Below are 24,681 nucleotides of genomic sequence, written 5' to 3' on the forward strand. Positions count from 1 at the left end.
AGTCTGGGACTCAGGAGGTGGGCGGGTGCACTATCTCTGAATGCAAGATCACAGCTGCGCGCCCCTAACTGCACGGCCAACTCACCCGGTAAAAAAATCTATGTTTAATTTCTATCAAATTTGATGTGCCCTTTTACTTTATGTTAAATAAGTTACTTAATGTGTTCTAACTTGTATTTCATGTTTACCTATAAGTTTATCTAAAAAGCTAAAGATGGGCCCAATGAAAGGGGCCGAAACTAGTCCTGAATAAAAGATAATTCTTCTAAGTATATTTTGTGTTGATTAGGAGGAGCAATCTTTTCAATTTCTATTGTCATACCACTTCCTATTGAAACGACTGCAATTTCCCGTTAACCCCTCAGCGCCGACCTCGATACGTGGTATAGACCCATACTAGGTTTCGCATTTACGGCTATAGCGCGAAGAGTTTTCGAGTTATGGATATGCAAATTGTTTTGTTCCCAAGAAGACATTTTCGGGTTTATCTGTGTTGTAAATAAGAATTGAAAATAGTTAAAATGAAGTTGTTTTTGCAAGGATAAGTATTTGTCAAGTAAGTCTGAGCACTAATCTCTTTTTTTTAAAAGTCAGTCTGCTTCATTCCTTTCCACAGAATAAAATAAAGAAATGATATTCTGAGAAGTTTGTCTTTTCGCATGATGTTCTTTGCTCTAATTTTACATTAATAGTGCGGTTTATTTATTATATTTGTCTTTATTTCTAAGCTTGTAATATTTTCGTAACTCTCCACGAGCGCACTGTGTAGGCTTGAGTTAGTGCTGCTTTCTGTCATACGATACGAGAACCAGTTGTTCATGGTATATATCTTGTTTGAAAGACGATGTCTCGACCTTTTGTCTGAAATATGTATAGAGTTGGTTTTTCGTCATAAATGTTATTCCCCTCATTCAGTTTCATCCTGCTCTTTTCAGTCTCGCTGCAGCTTCATCCTCCCGTTTGACGCGCCGCGCTCAGCCGTGGTTTGACTGACAGTAACGTGCTTGAAATATTGTAAAATTCAGATGAAAGGTTAGTCGGAAGTAGTAGTGAGAGTATTACCAGCAGTGATAATGAAATATATGATATGACTATGGCGGATGCAGTAGTAAATGATGAGAGTGACTATGAGGAGGAACCAGTACTTGGAAATTTTGTGTGGGAAGCTATGGATAATTATACAGATCAAAGGGAAGTTTTCAACAGTGATTTATGATTCCTGAATTCTCTAATAATATTCAGACTAATCACAGGGACAAACATTGAGCAGTTATCTTATCGGGTTCAGCTGATGGAAGGTTTGTTTACAAAATACGCTCGCTCGGGCGGGGAACGAAATATTCAACGCCTGCACGCATCAGATAATTCAGTTCCAAGGTTGCAGAAAAGACATTTTATCAGGAAATTAGCACCCAAGAGTGAAAAATCCAAACCTGAGAGACGTTGTATCGTATGTTCAAAACACGGCGAAAGGAAGACGTCGGTGTACTGCTGCCAGGAGTGTGACTTGGGTCTCTGTCTTGAAGAATGCTTCGAACTCTATCACATGAAACTAAATTACTAAGGAAATGAGAAACAATTATGTAATTATCTGCATGTACATAGTTCTGTCATAAGGAATTCCAAATTTCGTGAATATCGAGCTACTCTTATACTTGTAATAATGCTTGAAGTGAATCAATGCAGTTCAGTCGCGCGTAGTTGAAATCTCATCCGGCCGTGAGGTAGGAAGCTCTTTAAATGGCTGCGACGCTGAGGGGTTAAACTCTCAATGACAACAAACAAAGCTCAGGGGCAGTCTTTACAAGTTGCTGGTGTGGATTTAAGGAATGATTGTTTTTCCCTTGACCAGTTATACGTAGTCTGTTCACATGCAAGCTCTCCTGACGGACTTTATCTGCTACTACAGGGGAAAATGAAAAATGTACTTTACAGGGATGTTTTATAAAACAACCTGACTTCAACAACCACCACCTTGGACAACATAATTTGAACAGTAGTAGAATTCAGTTGTGACTGGCTGTAGGCAAGGGAGACTGCCATTATAATGAAAACAAAATTTGAATGTGACGGGCAGTAAGCAAGGGGGGCCTGCCATTATAACGAATCCTCTCCAACTCGAATATGACGGAAGTAGAAACGAGGGCCAGCTTTTGAAAAGTAATAAAATTTAATTGTGACTGGCTATAGGCAAGAGACTACCATTATAATGAAAACCCCCCAATTCGAGTGTGACCAGCAGTAGGCAAGACAGCCTGCCATTATAATTAAAACACATCTTGATTGTGACAGTCAGTTGGCAAGGAGGTTCTGCCATTATAATGGAAACTCCCCAACTCGATAGTGACTCAATAGGCAAGAGGGTGTGCCATTATAATGAAATCTCCCCAACTTGATTGTCACTGACAGTAAGGAATTGGGTGGCCTGTCATTATAATGAAAACTACCAAACTCGTCTGACAGGCAGTAGGAAATATGAGGTGCCATCATAATAAAAATGCCCCCAACCTGGACTTTACATAAGAAATAATGTAAGGTGATCTCCCAGTAGTGTTCCTTGGGTAACTCTAAGAGCAATCCATCTAATAAAATCTTTCCACAACGTGTTTAGCATTTACCTAGAATTTCATATTATACAATAGCATTATAGCAATTCCATAGCAAAGCACAGGCACATGAACTAGTACATGATATAAACAATATTTATAATGGGAAAAAAAAAAAAAGAAAAAAAAAAGCTTTTGGTAGATGATGTTATACTGTATACATAAGTTACAGAATTGAGCGACTGAAAAAAAGACTTCAACAATGTTGTGAGATGGACAGCAAATATGGTACTATGGTAAACAGGGTGGAAAGTCAGGTTATAAGTTTCACCAATAGCAAAATCCCTCTTAGTTTTAATTACTGTGTTGACCGGGTGAAAGTACCTCATAGAATTACTGCAAGTACTTATGTGTTAATACCGTATTTACGCGAATAATACCAACACTTTTTTTTTTTAATTGGGGCACGGGTTTTATTTGCTTGAATGTTGGCATTTTTTTTCAAAATCAGCCTTCCTAAATTTAGGAAGCGGGATTATTCGGTGGCGGGGATTATTCGCATAAATGCGGTATAAGGAAACATCTTTATTGTGGTAATCATTAACAGAAAAGTAAATAAAGGTTACATACAGTTATGAGGGTATTTAGGGATTGTGGTAAGGATTAAAGGAGAAGGTATATAAGTCGCTGCTAAGATTACAATTAGGGTATTACTCGTGTCTATGGGACACTCACCAGAATGACTTGATTCGAGAATTGGGAAAAAAACCAGAGAAAAGCAGCACGTTTTGCTCTGCGTTTCCAACACGAAAATAGTGTTACAAAAATTTTTGAAATGTTGCTGGGAAGATTTGGGAGTAAAGAGACGAGATGCTAACTAAGTGGTATGTTACGAGTTCTGAGTGGACAGATAGCATAAAATGGCATTAGTAGACAAATAAGATTGAGTGTTTTTTTTTTTAAGTAGAAAAGATCACAATATGAAATAAAGTTGGAATTCAAGTGGACAAATTGGGGCAAATATTCATTTATAGTAAGAGGAATAAGGGATTGGATAATTTATCAAGGGAAATTTTCCAAGTTCTTTGAAATCATTTGAGGAAAATCTAGGTAAACAATTGGATCTGCCATCTGGTGGCACTAGCCCTAAATGCAGTCAATGATGATTGAATGATTCACTTTCGATGCCATCTTACAATGCCCTCTTCCAACATCTTGATGCTCACATAGTCGGCTTTGGTGTGCACTTTCTTTGCTGATCTAATTGCCAATAAAATATAGAATATTAATTTTTTTTTTTGCAAGTTGCTTTATGTCGCGCTGACACATAGGTCTTGTAATACCAATATAAATGGTCCGTTATTGGACATTATATATTTTCCAGCTAACTCATTCCTGGTTGCCAGCGTTTTGCCCTCATGTGCTAGGCTGGGCTCATCAGTTGGTACCTAGCACACAATTAGCCTATGCAGTGGCCTCCATGGTATGCACTAGCCAGCGTCTTGGTAGGTGTGCTAGGTACCAACTGATGAGCCCAGCCTAGCACACGAGGGCGAAACGCTGGCAACCAGGAATGAGTTAGCTGGAAAATTTATAATGTCCAATAACGGACCATTTATATTGGTATAATAAATTTACTCATTCGGAACAAATATTTCAGATTCCCTATGGGAATCAACTTCTATATCACATAGGTCTTGTGGCGATGATGGGACAGGAAGGGCTAGGAATGGGAAGGAAGCAGCCGTGGCCTTAAGGTACAGCCCCAGCATTTGCCTGGTCGGAAAACCATCTTCAGGGCTACTGACAGTGGAGTTCGAACCCACTATCTCCCCAATACTGGATACTGGCTCCACTTAAGCGACTGCAGCCATCGAGCTCGGTAAAATATAGAATATCATCGGCAGGTGTTCATCTTAGGTATATCCAAGTGAATGTTTGCATGGTGCATATTCACACTATCTTGTGATTTTGTTCTTTACCCTTTCATTGAGAAAACAGAATCACACTAGGTGGATAAATATTTTATTCTCTCTTAATTTACAAATAAAAATAAGAAAAACATGAAAAATCATACAGCATAGAGAAGAAATTGAGAGAATTTTGACACTCAAATTCTAGGTAAGCTTTCACTTCAGTCTCGTTAAAAATTCCTTACAGATAATGTCTGAAAATATTTTTCTCCGATCCTTTGCAAAAAAAAAAAGGATCACTACATTAATATGCATTAGCAATGAAGAAGGATCTTTTATTGGATATAAGAAGAAATGTTTAATTTCCATAATATTCCTGAAAATTATCATATAGTTAAGTAGCACTGAATAATAAGTCTATATGTTAATTTAAACTGAATTTGCTGAATTATTTCTTCAATCACATTCTTTTTTTTTTTTCCAATTTAGGCCAGATGCAAGATTCAATAAATATTCAACAACAACTGATATGTGAGCGACACGTAATATAAGGTGCCTGTAAGTAAAAGCAACTTACTCCAGAAGAAATTAAGATCATAAGGGATTATATTAGAACAATTCTGAAGATTTGCAATGACACCAGATAAGCACTGAAAGGAAATCTGGTACTACAGGAATTTTCATCCAGTAAGTCTCTCTTAAAGGCTCACCAATGAATCACTGGTTTACTGATACAATAATAATAACAACAACAACAACAACATATATTCCACTATTCTTTCCTGGTACACTGCATCCTCCCTACCACTTCAATTAGATTATTAGAGTCTGCTATTTCACAAATGAATTGACTTAGGATGATCACAATATTTTAAAAAAAATCTGTCCCACTACAATGCGTTTGTACTAAAGTTTTCTTGTTACATTTCCTCCCTTAGCTTCACAATGTTATCTAAACAATTTTTTAAAATAATCACACAAGAAATTATGCTTTTTAAAAAATGTTAACAATCAAGATATACAGAAAGAATTTAGCACAAATTAAAACAAGTCTAGTATTAAGACCCTGTATTTATCTTAAAATTATGCATAATTATAATATCAATGATGTGAATTAGTTCCCACCACCTTAAACATGTTACTGGAAAGAAAGATGAAAAAGAAAATATGGTAACAGATGAAGAGGATGAATGAGCACTGATCTGTTGACATGCTGCAGTCCAAAAGTAATTGTTTTAAATTGCAAGTACACAGAACAGTAATGAAATCGAATTTATAACATTGTTGCAGAGAAAGGAAATTTCAAAGTGAACCCCTACCTACTTCTAAAATAACAATAAAAATAATATTATGCCTAACAACATAATCATTTAAATATCCGCTCATTTTGTAAACTGTATGCAAGGAGACATTACCTTACTTTTAAATTTAAATTTTATATCTAATCTATAATATTGTGTTTGTACAAAAGTTCATATGCTTACATTTTCTCTCCTAGCATGACATTCGTAATCCGACAGAAAGTGGTTTTATAAAAACATATCAAAATATACAACATCAATTATGATTATTATGAGAGTTTAAGTTCTACAAACCTAACATCAAGGCTCTGTATTTTTCTTAAAATTTTGCATATTATATTATAAAAAATAAGACATTCTCACTATCACCAACACCTTAAACATGTTGCTTTAAAAGAGGGAAAGAAAAGTAAGAAAGAAATAATAGATTTAATACAACCAACTAGAAGAAGAGGACCTATCTGTACCGACTGTCAATATTCTGCAGTTCAAAAGTCATTTTTAAAACTGCACCTGTATGCAGAACAAAGTACGAATGAAACATGTCTGATGACAGTACTGAAGAAAAAGGAATTTTCCAAGCGATTACCAATCAACGCCTAAAACAATAATCAAAATATTATTATATCGGACAATATTTCTAATATGAATATTATCTGCTCGCGCATAGATACTACGGCTGAATATCTTGCTTTTAAATTTAAAAATCTCATTTTTGGTCTGTAGTTAACGTAAAGAAATTTACTACACCAACAGTGGAAGAAATCCATGTAATAAGAAAGACGGTTATTAACGGTTAAACAGTGAAGAAAACCATGTAAAAAGGATGACAAATAGAGTTATTAACAACTATACAATAAAGAAAACCATAAAAAAAAGGAAAACAGAAAATTATTAACAGCTAAACAGTAAAGAAAAACCATGTAAAAAGCAAGACAGTGTTTTTAACAGCTAAACATAAAAAAACATAAGAAGGAAGATAAGTTATTAACAGTTAAATAGTAAACAAAAGTATGTAAAAAAAGACAGCAACAGCTAAACATAAAGAAAAGCATATAAAAAGGAAGGTGAGTTATTAACAGCTGAATAGTAAAGAAAACCATATAAAAAAGAAGACAGTTGGTAACAGCTAAACAACAAATATCTACACCTCTAAAAATATGCAGAAACTGCATACTCTAGAGCATTTTACTTTACAAATATATCAAAAATAACGTTAAAATTTGATATCAGCATTTAAAAGCTAATCATTGTCGTATGTTATTTTACAAAGAACCAAGCAATAAAACTATAGAGGCATACAAATGCAACAATCACAGGAACGCAAATTTTATGGCATGGAATTGTACAGATTAATTCAAGCTTGACCATGCTTGAGAGAAAAAGAAACATTTACAGATTATTTCCATTTCTTTTCACAATATTTCATTCTTTACAATCTACTAGCATGGTTTTTTTCTTACCAAGCAGAGCTGTCATATTTACATTAAATGCAGCATACAATCCACTGAAACGAGGACACACAACACAAAAGCAGAAAGCAAACAGCACATAATAGTCTACGCTGGACAGAAGCTTACCAGCTTCAAGGGCATCGTAAACAGTAAAGAAAACAATGTAACAAGGAAGAAAAACAAAGAGTTATTAACAGCTAAACAGTAAGTATCTCTAAAAATATGCAGGAATTGTACACTCTAGAGCATTTTACTTTACAAATGTATAAAAATATCAAAGTTTGATATAAGCATTAAAAAGCTAAGCATTGTCTGATATAATTTTACAAAAAACTACGCAATAAAACAATCGAGAAATATGAAAGTGATGATTGCAAGAATGCAAATCTTGTGGTGCAGAATTGTTAATTCCAGCTTGATCATACCTGAGAGAAAAAGACATTTTTACAAATTATTTCCATTTCTTTGTGAACATTTCATTCTTTACTATCTACTATCAGTTTTTCTTAGCACCAAGTTGAGCTCCCGCAGTTACATCACAATGTAGCATACCCACTGAAATGACAATACACAACACAAAAGCAGCAAGCGAACAGCACATGCTAGTCTAAGCTGGACATAAGCTCACCAGCCTCGAAGGCATCATAGAATTCGTCGTCGGACGTGTCGTAGAAACGCGGACTGCGCCCGTGAGTATGGTCGTGATGGCGGTGGGTAGGGGAGTTGGACAGGTGAGAGGCCATGGACTGCTCTAACTCGTGATGTTCTTTTGCTAGGACGTTAAGAGCTTCTTCCAGCACACGGCATTTCTCCTGTTCTTGCTTCAGCTGCAGGACACGTACCTGAAAATTGGAAGAAGGTAGGAATGAGAAAAATCCTTTTAAACTGGGACACTTAGGCATTAAAATATGACTTAATTAAAATTTACGGGATCTTATAAAGAGATATATAGGTTAAACCAATTATATGGAGTGAAATAACAGAAGTGCCAACTAGAGGAGAAAGAGAAAGGAAAAGTAATGTAAAAATTAGAAGAAAAGATCTTGAAATTGTGGAAAGTACTTGGGAAAGTGAATTGATGCAGGATTGGACATGGGGATCAGCAAAAGATATACAACAAGAAAATGCATTATGCCAGAGTGCGAGGAAATTGATCTGGAAGAAAGAAGTACGAAGGAAGTGTAAAGAGGTGATGTACAAGATGGACCAATGCCCCAAACTAACATGTCCAGCAGAGACCTGGACACTGACAAAAAGACGGGAAAGTAAAATACAAATACCGAGAGTTCTTTGAACAAAAAAAGAAATTAAGGATACCATAGATGTCACTGACGTGTATTTCAAATTGCCCGGCAAAGAAGTACTTGGCTTGCTCAAGCATAGAAGGTCCTTATTAAGAGAAGAAATTTGATCTCATCACATACAAATATGCTTATTAGAAAAATGTTTCTGAAGACTTTTGTGTGGAGTGTAGCCCTTTATGGAAGTGAAGCATGGGCAATGACTGAAGAAAGAAAGAAAAAGAAAGAAAGAACAAAAGAAAGAAAGAAAGAAAGAAAGAAAGAAAGGCACTTTTGACATAGACTGGAGAAGGGAGCACAAAAGAAGAGTCACTAACTCTGAGAGGAGAACGATGTGACCAACTTTGTGCAAGCGAAGATTGATAAGACACAGCACGAGACGCCCAAGATTTGCACAGTCAAGGGATGCGATTCTTTGACCGAATACCTCACACTTTAAATTATTAAGTTATTTTTAGATTTTTAGATATTACATGTTAGAGACCTACAGGCTTTTAAAACTATTTTCAAGTGTTTCATTGAAAAACTTAAATCGATGTAAAATCAATTTAAAAATGGTTTTCCTTCAAATGAGCTGTATCCTTATAATATTTAAAATATGTAATATTTATTAAAATATTTACTGAAAATGAAAATCTACAACCTGTTTTCCAGTCATTGATCAGGTCAGGGATGTAATGAATGAAGCAGATATAGGCTGTTAGTACGATGGGGTCGCCACAGTATCACCTTTTACTCTCCAGACTTTGTACATACTTATGTATACATTTTTATATTTTTATGTGTGTCATTTTACATTGTATTCTTTAGTACGAGGACTACTGATATCCATGAGTGTATAATTTTTACAACACTAAGCACCCCATTTATACTTTGTTCCAAACTTCTTAGTATGTATATTCCTCGTATAATTATTAATTATATTTCTCATTTCATTACCACACTTCACTTTATAAATTTTAAATCCATAAGATTCTTACCGTTAAAATAACATGTTTTAGGATTCGACAAGAGTTGTTTATGCTTTAATATGGCTGATGATGACCCTTAGGTGGGTCGAAACTAGTTCCATATAATTTAAAATATTGTAAATACATATAGTATTGAATAGGTGGAAACCTTTACTGTGTTATTATTCATATGTTATTCTCAGTTCAATACAGACAAAAAACATGAAATTCATAACCCTTGACTCCCAAAGTGTCAAAATATTTACTATGCATCGAAATATGTAAAAATATGTAACTTTAAACTTCGGGAATAAAGGTTCTTTTAGTGTGATTCGTCGACTTAGTTTTTTGTGTAGCTACATATACGGGAACAGAATATGTAATTACATATAATCCAGGCTCTACTCATAACATGTCCAAACCATTGTAGCCTGCATCTTCCTAAAAGCTTGGTATCAGGTATTTTGATGCCAGCCTCTTTCCTGTTAACTTCATTTCTAATCTTGTCCTTCCTGGTCTTCTGGTTCATTGTTCTGATGAAGTTCATTTCTAATAATAATGTTATTTGCTTTACGTCCCACTAGCTACTTTTACGGTCTTCGGAGACGCTGAGGTGCCGGAATTTAGTCCCGCAGGAGTTCTTTTATGTGCCAGTAAATCTACCGACACGAGGCTGTCATTATTTGAGCACCTTCAAATACCACCAGACTGAGCCAGGATCGAACCTGCCAAGTTGGGGTTAGAAGGCCAGCGCCTCTACTGTATGAGCCACTCAGCCCGGCAAATTTCATTTCTGTTGACTGGATTTTACTATTTGCCTTGCTATGCAGGGTACAAGTTTCGAGTCCATATGTGAGAAATGGAATGAAGTAGGTATTAAACATGGTCAATTTTGCTTTCTGTGGTATTTTATCACCCCAGAGTAGATTTCTCCCTTGAGTAAGTATCAGCTTTACTGGGGTTGGTCTGCATAGTCCATGATAAGAGTTTGGTAAGATAAAACAGAAAAACTCAGTTTTGTAACAATAGGCTAGAAGTCAACAATCATTCAAGGATAGAGAAACATTTGTCTAAAACCAATAATTTTTAACAGTTAGGTTCTTTACCCTGCCAAAACTAATTTTGAGTAGCAAAATAATAAACTACTTGCAAAAGAAAACATATGGTAAAAGTATTATACATGAAAAAGAAACAGCTATTGATTAACTGAGTTGAAACTGAAAATAAAGACCTTCAAATAACACAAATAAAATAAAATCAACAAGGTTCTGATGAAATTTGAACAGAAAACTTTTTTCCTGAAAAAGGGATCACACTCCCCCATAAGCTTTTCAACGCATTATAACATACAGGTTGTTACAACTTTTTATTATAATTTTGGGTCCACCTCATTCAATACATAAAAATTGTTGCGTCGATGTAATTACAACATATATTTTTCAATCAGTACTAGTTTTGACGCCTCACTGTGTCAACAGCTGATAGAAGTTTGTAGAAAAATTGACAACCATATAAGTTTATCAACGTCAAATTCATCACAATTTAAAACCATATTAACATATATTAACCAGCCAACATTCTGATGGTGAACAGTTTTTTTCGACCAATGGGACTCGAACCGGCTACCCACGGTGTCAGACCGTATAGACTTTACAGCTTAACGATGTGTTACATCTGGTCTATACTTCTGTGGGTTGTTGACTAACAGACATTAAACATGGCTACAATGAAGAATGTGAACTTGAGGCAGGATGCTTAAAATACTGTGGGCAGCAAGAGTAACTAATGAAGTCCTGAAACTAAGAGATCAAGAGCTGCTAGTTATAGTCAAAAGGAGAAAGACTGCACTCTTGGGACATTATTTTGTGGAATTTAAAATACAGTTGAACCTGAGTTATGCATATATTAAGGTGAAGAGGAGATTATACATACAACTAAGAATTATTTACAGATCAGGTTTAGATATTATGTCATAATTATTGAAATAATGTTCTCTATTTTCAGGAATAAGATTGAAGACAGGTTATTTCAGAGATAAAAGTTAACAGTGTAATTTGTACAGGTGATTATTTTAATATACAGCTAAAACCATTTAGGACGTTTTTGTAGCGACCAAAAAACTCAGAGGAAAAGTGTTAAAAAATGAAAACATTACGGCATTAAATTTAAAGTTAGGTTTGAAAGTAAAAATAGTTAGAAGAAATAACACAAACATAGTAAAACATCCAGGAAAACCATTCTCAGAAATGCAAACTATACGTGTCATTATTTTAATAAAAATTTTTAAAATGCACAAAAAACTGTCAAGAATTTGATTTAAAATAGACACATTTTAAAAATACACAGAGTAACTTGCACATCACTTGCGTGTAAGAAACATGTCTAACGCAGACTACTACTTTTTCCGTTCCAAATTACATGCAAGAGTTGATGATGATGCTTGTTGTTTAAAGGGGCCTAACATCGAGGTCATCAGCCCCTAATGGTACGAAATGAAATAACAAAAAATTCAAATTCATCCACTGACCAAAATAAAATAAAAAATGTCATAAAGAATGAATGGATGGACATGAACCCTACAAAAAAAACAAAAACAAACAAAAACAGTGGATCAGACTCAAAAAGAAGGTAGTTAATTAGAGTATTACTGACCAAGGGACCATTTATAAAGCACAATGATGCTTGATGTCTGAAGGGGTGCTAAATTCACGTCTAAGGCTCCACAGAATGGTACATGTCGCGAGTAAAGTAGAACCATGGTATTTGTCATTTTGGGGTACTAATCAAAAGTAGCGAAGACTCACGGTGGTCCACACAAGATAGTACTACTCACAAGTATTGCAATTCGTACAGGGAACGCAGACCTATGGTGTTTCTCACACAATGGTGCCACTCATAGCCAACGCAAACCGGTAAGGTTCCTCACCTAGGTGTACTAGTCACGGGCGCCGGTATTCCCGGGGTGTTCCTCACATAGTGGGTACCAATCACCGGCAACACTGACCCACGGTGCCGCTCATATAGCGGTACAACTCGCAGGCTACGCCCTGACCCGCGGTGTTGCCCACATGGGTACAACGCACGGTTGTTGGAATCCACCAGGCCAGGCTTTTTACTGCAACTAATCACAAACCTATTTCGTACCAATTTAGTGATACTACTCGCAAGTACATGCAACCCATGATGTTCCCCGCATGATGGTACGAATCAAGTGTAGTTTCATGGTTCTAATTCAATCATGCCTTGGTCGCCCCTTGTAGTCGCCTCTTACAACAGGCAGGGGATACCGCGGGTGTATTCTACATGTGTGTCCCCCACCGACAGGCGGTAGTGTGTTTGGTCCGTGAGAGGTATTTTATTTCCCTCAAGTCCGCCGGCAAGCCGGTTAGGGCCCCCCTATCCGCCACCTGGGAAGCGCCACGTGGGAGTATCACCTCTCCCCCTGCTACGCCTGCGTAGCAGGTTCGTGGCATACAAGAGTATAAAGTTTGATAACTTAATTCATTACACTGTCATCCACAACAAAACTTGACACAACATTGCATGACTACTGCAGCCAAATGTGTTGGTACTGCTGTTCAGTTCTTACCGTTTGATTTTCAGTTTCTTGCTAGTTACCATCTTTATCAACCATCAGCTTATCATGACTTTTGTCTACAGTCTGCACTTCTCAGGTGGCAACATTGTCATCACATTCAACATATGTGGAAAAATTCACCTCTTCATCATCATTGTCCCAAGCTGGTTCCTTTCTTAATTCATACAATTACTGCTTTCCATTATTCCAATTAAAAATTCATCAATGCCTGAACAAATGAAGCCTGTTTTGCGGAAACAGTTTTGAATTGTGGTCTCGTTCACAGATTCCTAACCAGATTTTAACAAATGCACGGCATCCAAAATTGAGATTTTATGTGAAGCTGTTTCCAGGAAAGCCAACCTTTCCTGCATGAGCATATTTGTATATTTTTACTTAACGCACTGGATGATGCCCTAGTCCGGAGGTTGGAGATGGCGTGTACAGTTCGTGGGAAGAAACAATAGATATCTGGAAATTACATAATTCCATTTAGATGGCTAAATGTGATGCCTATGGCTCAATCACTGTTCTATCAATAGGAATAAGGAAAATAACCTCAATTCATCTTCACTAATATAATCATCAGGGCTACAGTCCTTAAAGATTTTAGACAGTGTCATATCTCTCCAAGTCTGAACACTATCGAGATTGACACTAGCAGCCTCCTACACGTACGGATTTTTATGAAAGTTTATTCCTTTTATGCATATTATTTAATTTATTTTTTATTTAATTTTTTATTTAATTTTTCTATTACATCATCTGTAATTGGGACATCCTGTAGGTGATAAATATATTCTACTCTATTCTATAAAAAACAATATCATGGATGCACGGAAATTACTCACCTCTTCTTGTTGCTGGAAGAGCGACAAGCAGTGGCCAAGCGAAGACAGCATGTCCCCGGCAGTGTCCGACAGCAGCTGGAACTTCTGCATACAGACCAGAAGCTTGATAGCCTTTACATACAAGAGAGGCTGTTAGCATTAATAACAAATAACTTCTACATCCAGCACGAGAAGGTGTCTGCTTCGAACTGGTGGTTCATTACTTATGGATCATTAGAAGTAAAACGAAAGGGAAATAGAAAACGTATTTAGGAAATGACAAAATGAAAAGAAAAAGGAACTTTAATCAATATACAGTAATATCTCAACTGAAGAATACATCACCTCTTCAAAAATTACTTAGGGTGGTATCACTTTAGGATGCTATTGACAGTGACAACAACAGCGAAGCCATGAATCCATCTACAAGACAGGACACCACATAAACTGCCACACAAGCCACTAGCTTTATTGTTAGTCGAGTGAACAGCAGTTTCAAGCAATGATTAACCTCTATAGACAGGCATTTAAATGGCCTACATGTGATTTACCATACCTGTCAACTTTTAGAAATAAAAAATAGGAAGATATTTAATTCTTGAATTTCATCACATATATTGCACCACAGTCTAGGTGAAAAGAGGTCAGGATAAAAAGCATACATATCTACAGTTACAACGCGAATTATACCATTAAATTTAAAATCTTAAACTAAGAAAACAAACATGGTTACAAGAAAATGTACCTAATCATTCTCATTTATGATACATACGAATAATAATATTTATGTCACACCGACACACGCAACAAAATGCATCTTTTATTAGATGGTAAAATGGAAGGAAATTTATAGGTATCTCTGAATACTTGGAGATAACGTTTGTTAGATTTTTTGGCCATAACGAGAAGAGAAAATACCAGAAACTGTCACCAACATAACTCCGTGAAATACATTCAACTCATTAAAATTATGCACTGAAATACGCGAAACTACCACATACAAAAACAATACAATATGACCCATACATTATTAATATACGACTTTGACCGGGGTGGGGGCGGAGGGAGTGGGGAAAGGACAGAAACTCAAGAAAAAACGTGTGGCCTACAACACCAACTAAACTACGTACAGAAACGATGTTAACAGCGTGCAAACCACACAATAACAAACTCATTCTTAAGTTGTGATTAACTTATTTGCTGTTAAAAATTAAATAACTGGTAAGGAGGTTCAACCTATTCAATACTCAAAAGAAAGAAACGTAGCAATCACATTTCTATTTAAATGGGACCGGTTTCGACCTTAGTCTAGGTCATCATCAGCCATAAAAAACATGTAAAATGTTTATGAATGTTGGAGGTCAGATTCACACTCTGTTAGGCACAAAGACACGACACCACATTCTGTCCTGCACAAAGTCACAACACTACAAATCAACATGCGAAGATCAAAAAGGCTTGAATTCGCAGACGAACAGATCTGTAGTAGAAAGCCGCCAGCTCCCGGTGACCAGCACGGCACACTCAAGGTCACGCGCTGCGGCCAAACACCAAAGTAGAGTGGAGAACGTTTCGAAGGTCCAGAACCTGTCACGGCTGCAGGAAGCCAAGTACGTATATAAAAATATACGACGCCAATTAGTACGGGTGCTCATTCGGTTGTACTAATTGGCGTCGTATATTTTTATATACGTACTTGGCTTCCCGCAGCCGTGACAGGTTCTGGACCTTCGAAACGTTCTCCACTCTACTTTGGTGTTTGGCCACAGCGCGTGACCTTGAGTGTGCCGCGCTGGTCACCGGGAGCTGGCGGCTTTCTACTACAGATCTGTTCGTCTGCGAATTCAAGCCTTTTTGATCTTCGCATGTTGATTTGTAGTGTTGTGACTTTGTGCAGGACAGAATGTGGTGTCGTGTCTTTGTGCCTAACAGAGTGTGAATCTGACCTCCAACATTCATAAACATTTTACATGTTTTTTATGGCTGATGACCTAGACTAAGGTCGAAACCGGTCCCATTTAAATAGAAATGTGATTGCTACGTTTCTTTCTTTTGAGTATTGAATAGGTTGAACCTCCTTTCCAGTTATTTAATTTTTAACATCAATAATTTCAATACGGAACAATGAAATTTTTATCTTTAAATTAACTTATTTGCTAGCGTGCGTTAGCCTCTGTTGCTTGCAGGACGATTACCATCCTGAATCCCCAGCTGTAAAAAGCACACACGCTGCTGTGGTAGGCGGGAAACACGATACACGAAGGCGACGGACGAAACGCCCGCGAAATAAAGCATCAAATACGCTTGAAAATGAGGTTGCATAATTTACACACGCACGTAAGTATTTATCCTTTATCCCAGGCGAAGAATATTGAACGTACTGGAGGTTATGAAATCAAACCCCATGGTGCAACCGCCCCGAAGGGCCATGACCTACCAAGCGACCGCTGCTCAGCCCAAAAGCTTGCAAATTACGAGGTGTTGTGTGATCAGCATGACGGATCCTCTCGGCTGTTATTCTTACGTTTTCTAGACCGGGGCCGCCATCTCACCATCAGATAGCTACTCAATTGTAATCATGTAGGCTGAGTGGACATCGAACCAGCCCTCAAATGCAGATAAAAATCCCTGACCCGGCCTGGAATCGAATCCAGGGCCTCCGGGTACAAGGCAGGCATGCTACCCCTACACCGCGGGGCCGGCACTGGAGGTTATACTGGTCAAAAATAGGAAGAAGTAAAAATAAATCGGAAAATCAGAAAAGTTAAAAAACGGAAAGTTTCCGGGTAAATCGGAACGGTTGGCAGGTACGTGTAGGAAACGAAAGTTTAAAGATAAAAATTGTAGGAGCATCCTTTCATTGCTGACCATCCTTAAGTGGAATGTTTTCCAAAATATACTACAATTTAAGAAAATATTCTGATAGTTCTTTAGTTATCGGAGTTTATCCAAAGGATCACTGAAAATATTAATTATATATGAAAATTATTTTCCAAACCAAGACACCATTTATAGGAAGTTTTATTAGTTTAGAAGAGCAACTTGCATTAACAGGTTTTTTTTTGAAGTCTTGGTCTGCGTATTCAGCAGCAGATGAATCCTAGTGATGGTCAGGACAGCATTTCAATTAATAATTTTTCAGTGTCAAAATTGTCCTTTTTTGAAAGAAATAGAAATATGGTGCACACATGGATAGACAACGATGGACTGTTGTGTGCTGTGAACTTTATCTGACCTTGGCCTTCGTGGCAGGGATGCCAGGAGCATTAGCACTTTGCATCTTGGTTAGCAGCAATGGTAAGTTGAAAGCACTGCCAGATGGATGCCAAGTGCGATACATGACCATTAAATTAATGCAAGAGTATGGCAGAGATGCTAGCAACTAAATCACAGCATCCTAGTGCAATACTGTCCTTAGTGTTGTTATGGTCTACTGAGTGTCTATGTTATTAACCCATTTGTGTCATGACAAGCTGTAGTCACGCGTAGTGTTTTGGTGCATGAATCAAATGACTAGCTCAGTTTGCAATGATGCAGTGCCTCACTTATCTTCTTATACTAGTTTCTATTTGCAATATAATCTCTAACAATACACACTGCAGGGAATTGGAGGCATGTACTGTTGGTAAACAGTAATGTCTGTATTTCTGTGCGACACTGGGATTGTTGAACAACAGTTTAGTGTTGATTATGCAGTAGAACCAATTTTGTGGTAATGACGAGAGATTGAAAGCGATTGTAGACATTGTTTTAGATGGTGATTAGGGTGGAAAATGAATCCACATTCAAGGATCGTGATAGCAACAGTGAAAGTTAATGAAGTGAGCAGAGCATTGAAGAAAGTGAGAGTGCCGTGCCAGGTTCTCCCAAAAGTGCGCAGCCTGTGATGCAAAAGAACCATTGTGATTAGAAACTGGAGACAAAAGACAGTATTCCTGATGCATATCTAGTCTGTGGATACAGCGGCGATTCAGACACACAAAAAATGTATAGTCCGTCCACAGTCCGAAACTGCAATGTTTTGTTTAGAGTACACGGATTCAGTCTTTTGAAATTATTTAAAACGAAACATTTGTACCACAGCCAGCAGTCACTCAAGGAATGAAGAACAAGCAAGTCATAACCTTCAAAGGCATGAATTCGAAAGCTGAGCGAGTTATCTGCATTAGTTTTTATTTCATGCATGTTTTCGTGTGGCAGGCATGCTCAAACTACGGGCAGACAAATTAAATCCGATTCCACAGTCAACAATGTGGCCGTTTATTGTGACTTGAAAGGATTAATAACAGTGCATTATAGTATACTTAAGGAAGTTGAAAAGAACAGAGAACTTTTATGTGTCATACTTGTGTAATAATAGGCTCAGACAGAGAAGCTAATAAATAATAATGTTATTGGCTTATATCCCACTAACTATTTTTATGGTTTTCAGAGATGCAGAGGTGCCGGAATTTAGTCCTGCAGGAGTTCTTTTACGTGACAGTAAATCCACCAACATGAGGCTGACGTATCTGAGCACCTTCAAATACCACTGGATTGAGCCAGGATCGAACCTGCCAAGTTGGGGTCAGAAGGCCAGCGCCTCAACCATCTAAGCCATTCAGCCCCGAGGTGATTTTAACAAATATTTCCTGGTAAGCCAATTCGAACTCATCATCATCATCCAGATATTCTCCTTTATGGCAGGTCTCGTCATGGGATGAACCTCTTCCACTTTTGCCTGCCCTGCGGCAAGGTTTTCATGCATACGATTTTTATTTTTGTTTTCCACCTATTCAATACATAATTTTTTTTTGTCGCTAGAAAATCATTTTACTACAATAAATACTACATTAAAAAGATGTACCTAGCCATTCACAATCAACAGATTTGCAGCAAGCATCAAATTAATACAAGACGTAGAACATTTCTCACTATTTCGACACGTACATTAAGACTTTTAAGCCTCAGATACTACTGAATTTTAACAGGATTTATGACTGAAATTTTAAGTAGCACAATACAATAGCTCAATGACAATCGAGTTAGTAAAAACGAAGAAATTTATGAGAATTTTGGCCAAATCTTTTCATGGTTATTGGGATCTACCATGTTAATGCCTATTCCAATTTTAACAGTTATTTTAAATGTTAATCTGCTCATTGCATTCACAAATGTCTTTCTGTTAATATATTTTACGGCTTAATATTTATTTATTTATATCGTGTCGGAAGCATATATAACTTTAAATTAAATATAAGGAAAAAACATAAAACATAATATAAATACTTACATGACGAAGAGCCACATTAAACTAGGTGAGCCCAAAACCTTGCAACATCAAGTGCGTTTGGCTTCGCTTTAACCAGGTCTTCTGTTGTGCAGCTGAATGGGCATGAACTACATTGCAGCAAATGGGCTGTGGTCTGCTCTTCTCCACATACACACAAGGTACTGTCCACTTCGAAACCCCATTTCTTCTGGTTTTCCCTGCACTGCGTAACACCAGAGCACAGTCTATTCAGTGCTCTCCAATTCACCCAATCTGTGAGATGGCCAGAAGGGAGTTCCTTTTTCGGGGTCATCCATTGACTGATCCTCGTATGTTGACTACTGACGCACCATTCTTGAATTCTTGCTTGCTGCGCTGTTCCTGCAAATGTTTCGGCTACTCTCAAGAAGCTTTTGCTAGACTTAAGGCGCTGGCGTGGTGGCTCATATCCAAACAAAGGGTGGGCTTCCGATGTCAACACCTTTCTCTTTTCTTTCTTAGCTGCCACTTCACGGCGGATATCGGGAGGTGCTATCCCTGCAAAGCAATACAATTTTTCCAAAGGTGTAGGTCTCAAACATCCAGTAATAATGCGGCAGGTTTCGTCGAGTGCTACAGCAACTGCTTTGGTATGGTAAGATTTGTACCACACCGGGCATGCGTATTTAGCTGCGGAATAGCAGAGCGAAAGGGCAGATGTCCTGACTGTGTCTGGTTGTACTCCCCAAGATGTTCCAGTTAGCTTCCGCACAATATTGTTTCTAGCAGCCACTTTCTGCTTGATGTTCAAACAATGATTTTTGTAGGTTAAGGCATGATCCAGAGTGATTCCGAGGTACTTCGGGGTAGGATTGTGTTGTAATGCTATGTCTTGCCAAGTGACCTTCAGAGTTCGGGAAGCTTCTGATTTGCAACATACATCGTTCTTCTCCAACTCTTCGTAATACCTCCTCATTCCCTACCCGACCTTCCCATTTCACTTGTTCTATTCTCCTCCATATCCACATCTCTAGTGCCTCCATTCTTCTCTCATTCCTTTCGCAATGTCCAAGTCTCTGCGCCATACAGCGCTATGGTCCAAATATAACATTTAGCAAGTCTTTTCCTCAAATCTTTGTTTAGTGGTCCACAAAGTAATTTTGATTTTCTCTTAAAGCCTCCTTTTCTATGGCAATTCCTTTCGTAATTTCTGTGCAACACATATCATCTCTGATCATACTTCCCAAATACTTAAAGTTACCGACTTGCTCTATTTCTTCTCCCCCCTATACTAATATGCCAACTTCTACCTCTTCTCCCAATGATCATACTTTTGGTCTTCTTATTCTCATTACATATTCTTCTAGTTTCATGTTGAGTTTATCTAACATTTGTATCATTTCACGTTCGCTTTCTCCCATCACAACCTTATCATCTGCAAATCTTATACATTCTACTCTCCTAACTCCAACACAAACTCCACTTTTTCCATTAAAACTTTCATTGATTATTTCTTCAAGATAGATGCAACTCTGTCTTACTCCTCTTCCTAATTCAATTTCTTCACTCATCTCATATTCTCACTACTGCTGTCTGGTTTAAATACAAATTCTTTATTAGACTTCTATCCCTCCAATCAACTCCATGTTTATTCAGGATTGTCATCAATTTGTCCCATCTGACAGTCAAATGCCTTCTCAAGATCAATAAATATAGCATAAACCTTCCTGTTTTTCTCTATGTACCACACTCCTATCACCCTCAGTAGCCCAATGATATCTCTTGTTCCAACTCCTTGCCTGAAACCAAACTGTTCTTCACCTATAAAGTTATTCAGCTTTCCATATATCCTTCTGTTGAGCGTCCACAGTAAGACTTTGGCTGCATGTAAAATTGGACTCAATGTCCTATGCTCTTCACATTTATGCTGTTCTTTTTCTTTTCCATAGGGATTAAGATGATTTCAGCAAAGTCCTTTGGCTATTTTCATGTCATGTATATCTGATTACATAATCTAAAATCCAATCAACTCCTTTCTTCCTTCATTATTTAACACTTTTAATAGTTCAACAAGAATCTCATTTGGTTGGCTGTCCCGATCATATAACCATTCTATGTATTCTTCCCATCTTTTCATTATTTCTTGGGGTTCATATATCATTGTGCCACCTGTAGCCTCTATTTCCTTATTGCTGCTTTCCCTTCTCTTTTCTTTGAATACTATATTTGTTGCTTCTTTGTACATCAAGTCATATTTCCCTTCTTTCTCCAGTTACTCTCTCATCACAATTTTCTGACAACCATTTCTTCTTTGCTTTTTCTGTTTCTCTTCTTAATTCATTATTTAACTTCCTGTAGTTATGCTTTCCTTCTTCTGTATTTACCGTTTTCCATTTCCTGCGTTCCTTCATTTTGCTTATCATTCGAACTAGCAATACAGTATAAAGAAAGAGTTCTTAAATTTATAAATGCATGAGATCTAAAAGATAGAATTACTAAGCAAGATAAATATCTTCTAAGAGGTGAAAAACTACATCAAATTGAAGAATATTTGAAATCTCTGATTGTTCTGCACACAATGCATGTGTCTCATAATTCTCAGTCTATAATGCAATGAAACTTTTGAACAGAAACCTTACACAGTATGCTATAGTCAAGAATTACATCGGCATGACAGTGTGAGTTTACTTTTGTGATTAACCTCTCAGGCAGGCATTGGGCTTGCTTCTGCACTCTAGGTGGTATTTAAACTAAGATTTTGTAGCAAATCACAAAACGTTGCAAATTTCAAGAACTATACAGGAATGGGCTTCTGCACTTTACCTAGCAACACACCGAGACCCCAATACCACAAATTTCACAGCCTGTCATGGGCTCCCAGGTCAGGTCCTAACACTCAATCTTTTGCTTCCAGTCACTCTCCTGTAAGCATTGCTCAGCATGTGTGTCTCCTCTTCTATGAGATTTATGAGGGCATTCAAAAAGAAATGAGACTGATGCTATAAAATGAAAATCGCTGAAAGGATCATAAAGCAATTGCCTGCGAAGGAAGGTGCGGTCCCTATTAGAGCGCCGAGGTCCTAAACTCGCCGCTGCAGGGGCACGAGTGCACACCACGTGACGACAAAGCGAGCACGCACACACATTCATCGTCCACTGCATGCAGTTGTGCTGATAACAGTGAAATGGAGGCTTCAAAAGAAGAGCAAAGGGGTGTAGAGCATTTCCTGGTAGCAGAAGGAGTGAGGGGAACGAAAATTCATCAAAGAATGGCACAAGTGTATGGACAACACTGCATGCCCTTTGCAAGGGTCAAGGCATGGGACAAGCGATTCAGGGAAGGACGCACGTCATTGCCGATGATGCACAGTCTGGAACGCCGCACCGCACTACCGATGCCATTGTCCAGCAGATGGATGCCCTCATTATGTAAGACGGGCGAGTTACCGTAGCAGCCATTGCTGCAGAGGTCCGAATGAGCGTAGGAACTGTTCACGCCATCATTAAGGACAGACTGAAATTTCGCTAAAAGTGCGCCCAATGGGTACCTCACAGTATTCAACCAGCAACGGAAGCATGTCGAATGGACCTCTCTCTTTAACATCTGCTGCGCTGTGCCAAGGAAGGGAATGAGTTCCTGTCACGAGTGGTCGCTGGAGACGAGACATGGTGTCATCACTTCGAACCTGAGTCAAAACGACAGTCTCCACTGGAAGCACACAGGGTCGCCGTCATCCAAAAAATCCAATGTGAGCTAAAGAAGACTCTGAGAGGCAAACGATTTATTCGGACACCGACGTCAAGTAGTACGTTCAGAACTTGTTCACAACGCAGCTCCAGGAATTTTATGAGACGGCCTTGTGTCGCAGTGGGACAAGTGCGTCAACAGTGGTGGGCAATACTTTTGAAATAACAGTACAGGTTTTCATTTTATAGCCTCTGGCTTTTTTTTTTGAATGGCCCTTATATAAACGAATTGTAAAAAAAAAACAATATTTAAAACGCTAGTGAAATCCTTCTGTAGCCTCGATTGTCCAGTCTATGCCACTTTCCGCACTATTGGAATCGGTATCAGAACTGTTTACACTACTTTCTTCCTTTCCTAACAGAGCAATTTCAATTTTAAAACCTGAAAGACCATATGAAAGGTACCAGCCCATTGATACTTCTGACAATATTCATGATTATGACGATGCTTGTTTAAAGGGACCTAACATCTAGGTCATCAGCCCCTAATTGAACAAAATGAGAGTAAATGTAATGGCAATTTAAAATTCACTGACAATTCAAAACTTGATGATGAATTAATGGATGAATATGAATGGAAAATAATCAGATCCAACTTGCAATATTAAAAGTGAACAGTAATTCCAAAATCAACGCAGACCCACGGCGTCGCTCATGTAGTGGTACCAATCACAGGCAATGCCCAGACCCGTGGTGTTCCTTGAAACAGAGACCCATGATGTTCAAAACTAAATGCTGACACCCAGCCAGTGAGGATAGCCTCTTTTTTTCTTTTCTCCTTGGGGTGCTCCAACCAAACCTGGACAGAGGGGAGCCTCCATCATAGTGGCGGATAGTGTACACGAGTACTGTAAACCCGTAGTGATCCACCCACAGACCCATGGTATTCCTCACATAGTGGAACTAATCGCAAGGAAAACTGAATCACGGTGTTCCTCACGTGATGGTACTAATTACAGGTCATCTCACGGTTCAAAATTCAGCATCGCTTGGTTGCCCCTTTTAGTCACCTCTTACAACAGTCAGGATACTGTGGGTGTATTGTTCGTCTATGCACCCCACCCACAGGGGGTTAGACAATATTCACCTTTCTCTTTTGATTACAAAAAGTTTAAATTATCAACACAGATGACAGTCAAGAACAAGGTGCTTGGGATTTGACAGCATTTTCATTTCATCTCAACACAGAGCATAAGTAAGTAAAATGAAATGGCGTATGGCTTTTAGTGCCCGGAGATCCCAGGACGGGTTTGGCTCGCCAGGCGCAGGTCTTTTGATTTGATGCCCATAGACGTGAGGAGGATGAAGACAACACATACACCCAGCCCCTGTGCCAAGGAAATTAACCAATGATGGTTAAAATTCCAAACGCCAGCATGCTAACCATGTAGCCGGACATAAGGCAAGTTATTTCCCACTTCAATGACAAAAGCAAAAAGCACATGAAATATTCGTTGTTAAATACAGATGTTTACGAAGATGAAGGTTTCTAGAACTTGTATATCAGTGACTGACACATGCATTTTAAAGGCTCTTTTTGCATAGTACTGTGCAGAGCGCACACGCATACGGCGCCCCACCACAGTGGCTATTAAGCGTGAGCATTGACACATACATAGAACCGGCCCAAGGGGTTAATTTTCTAAGACAAAGCATGGTTTTGATTATATGGCAAGGCAAATTCACAGAATAATAAACAATGGAGCAGAGAAAATCCCACAATTATACATGAAATTCTATAGCATATGGTAATAATTAGTGTATGATGTGCTGTAACTCATCAAAGCAAAAGCATATAGAACAATCCAAATGATGGGTTTTAGGAACAGACC

The 24,681-nt window shown here is 37.9% G+C and overlaps 1 protein-coding gene across 1 annotated transcript in view; it reads right to left on the reverse strand.

The window, feature by feature from the left end:
* The window catches only part of LOC136882025 (oxysterol-binding protein-related protein 2), a 495,565-nt gene that overhangs the window by 386,543 nt on the left and 84,341 nt on the right, over positions 1-24,681 (reverse strand). Inside the window, exons 10-11 of the mRNA XM_068229471.1 lie at positions 13,894-14,004; positions 7,843-8,056 (exon numbers count right to left, since the gene is read on the reverse strand). Of these exons, the coding sequence (XP_068085572.1) occupies positions 7,843-8,056; positions 13,894-14,004 (325 nt within the window). The remainder of the gene's footprint in view (positions 1-7,842; positions 8,057-13,893; positions 14,005-24,681) is intronic.

The sequence above is a fragment of the Anabrus simplex genome, chromosome 10, assembly GCF_040414725.1.
Source record: "Anabrus simplex isolate iqAnaSimp1 chromosome 10, ASM4041472v1, whole genome shotgun sequence".
NCBI classification, from domain to species: Eukaryota; Metazoa; Arthropoda; class Insecta; order Orthoptera; family Tettigoniidae; genus Anabrus; species Anabrus simplex.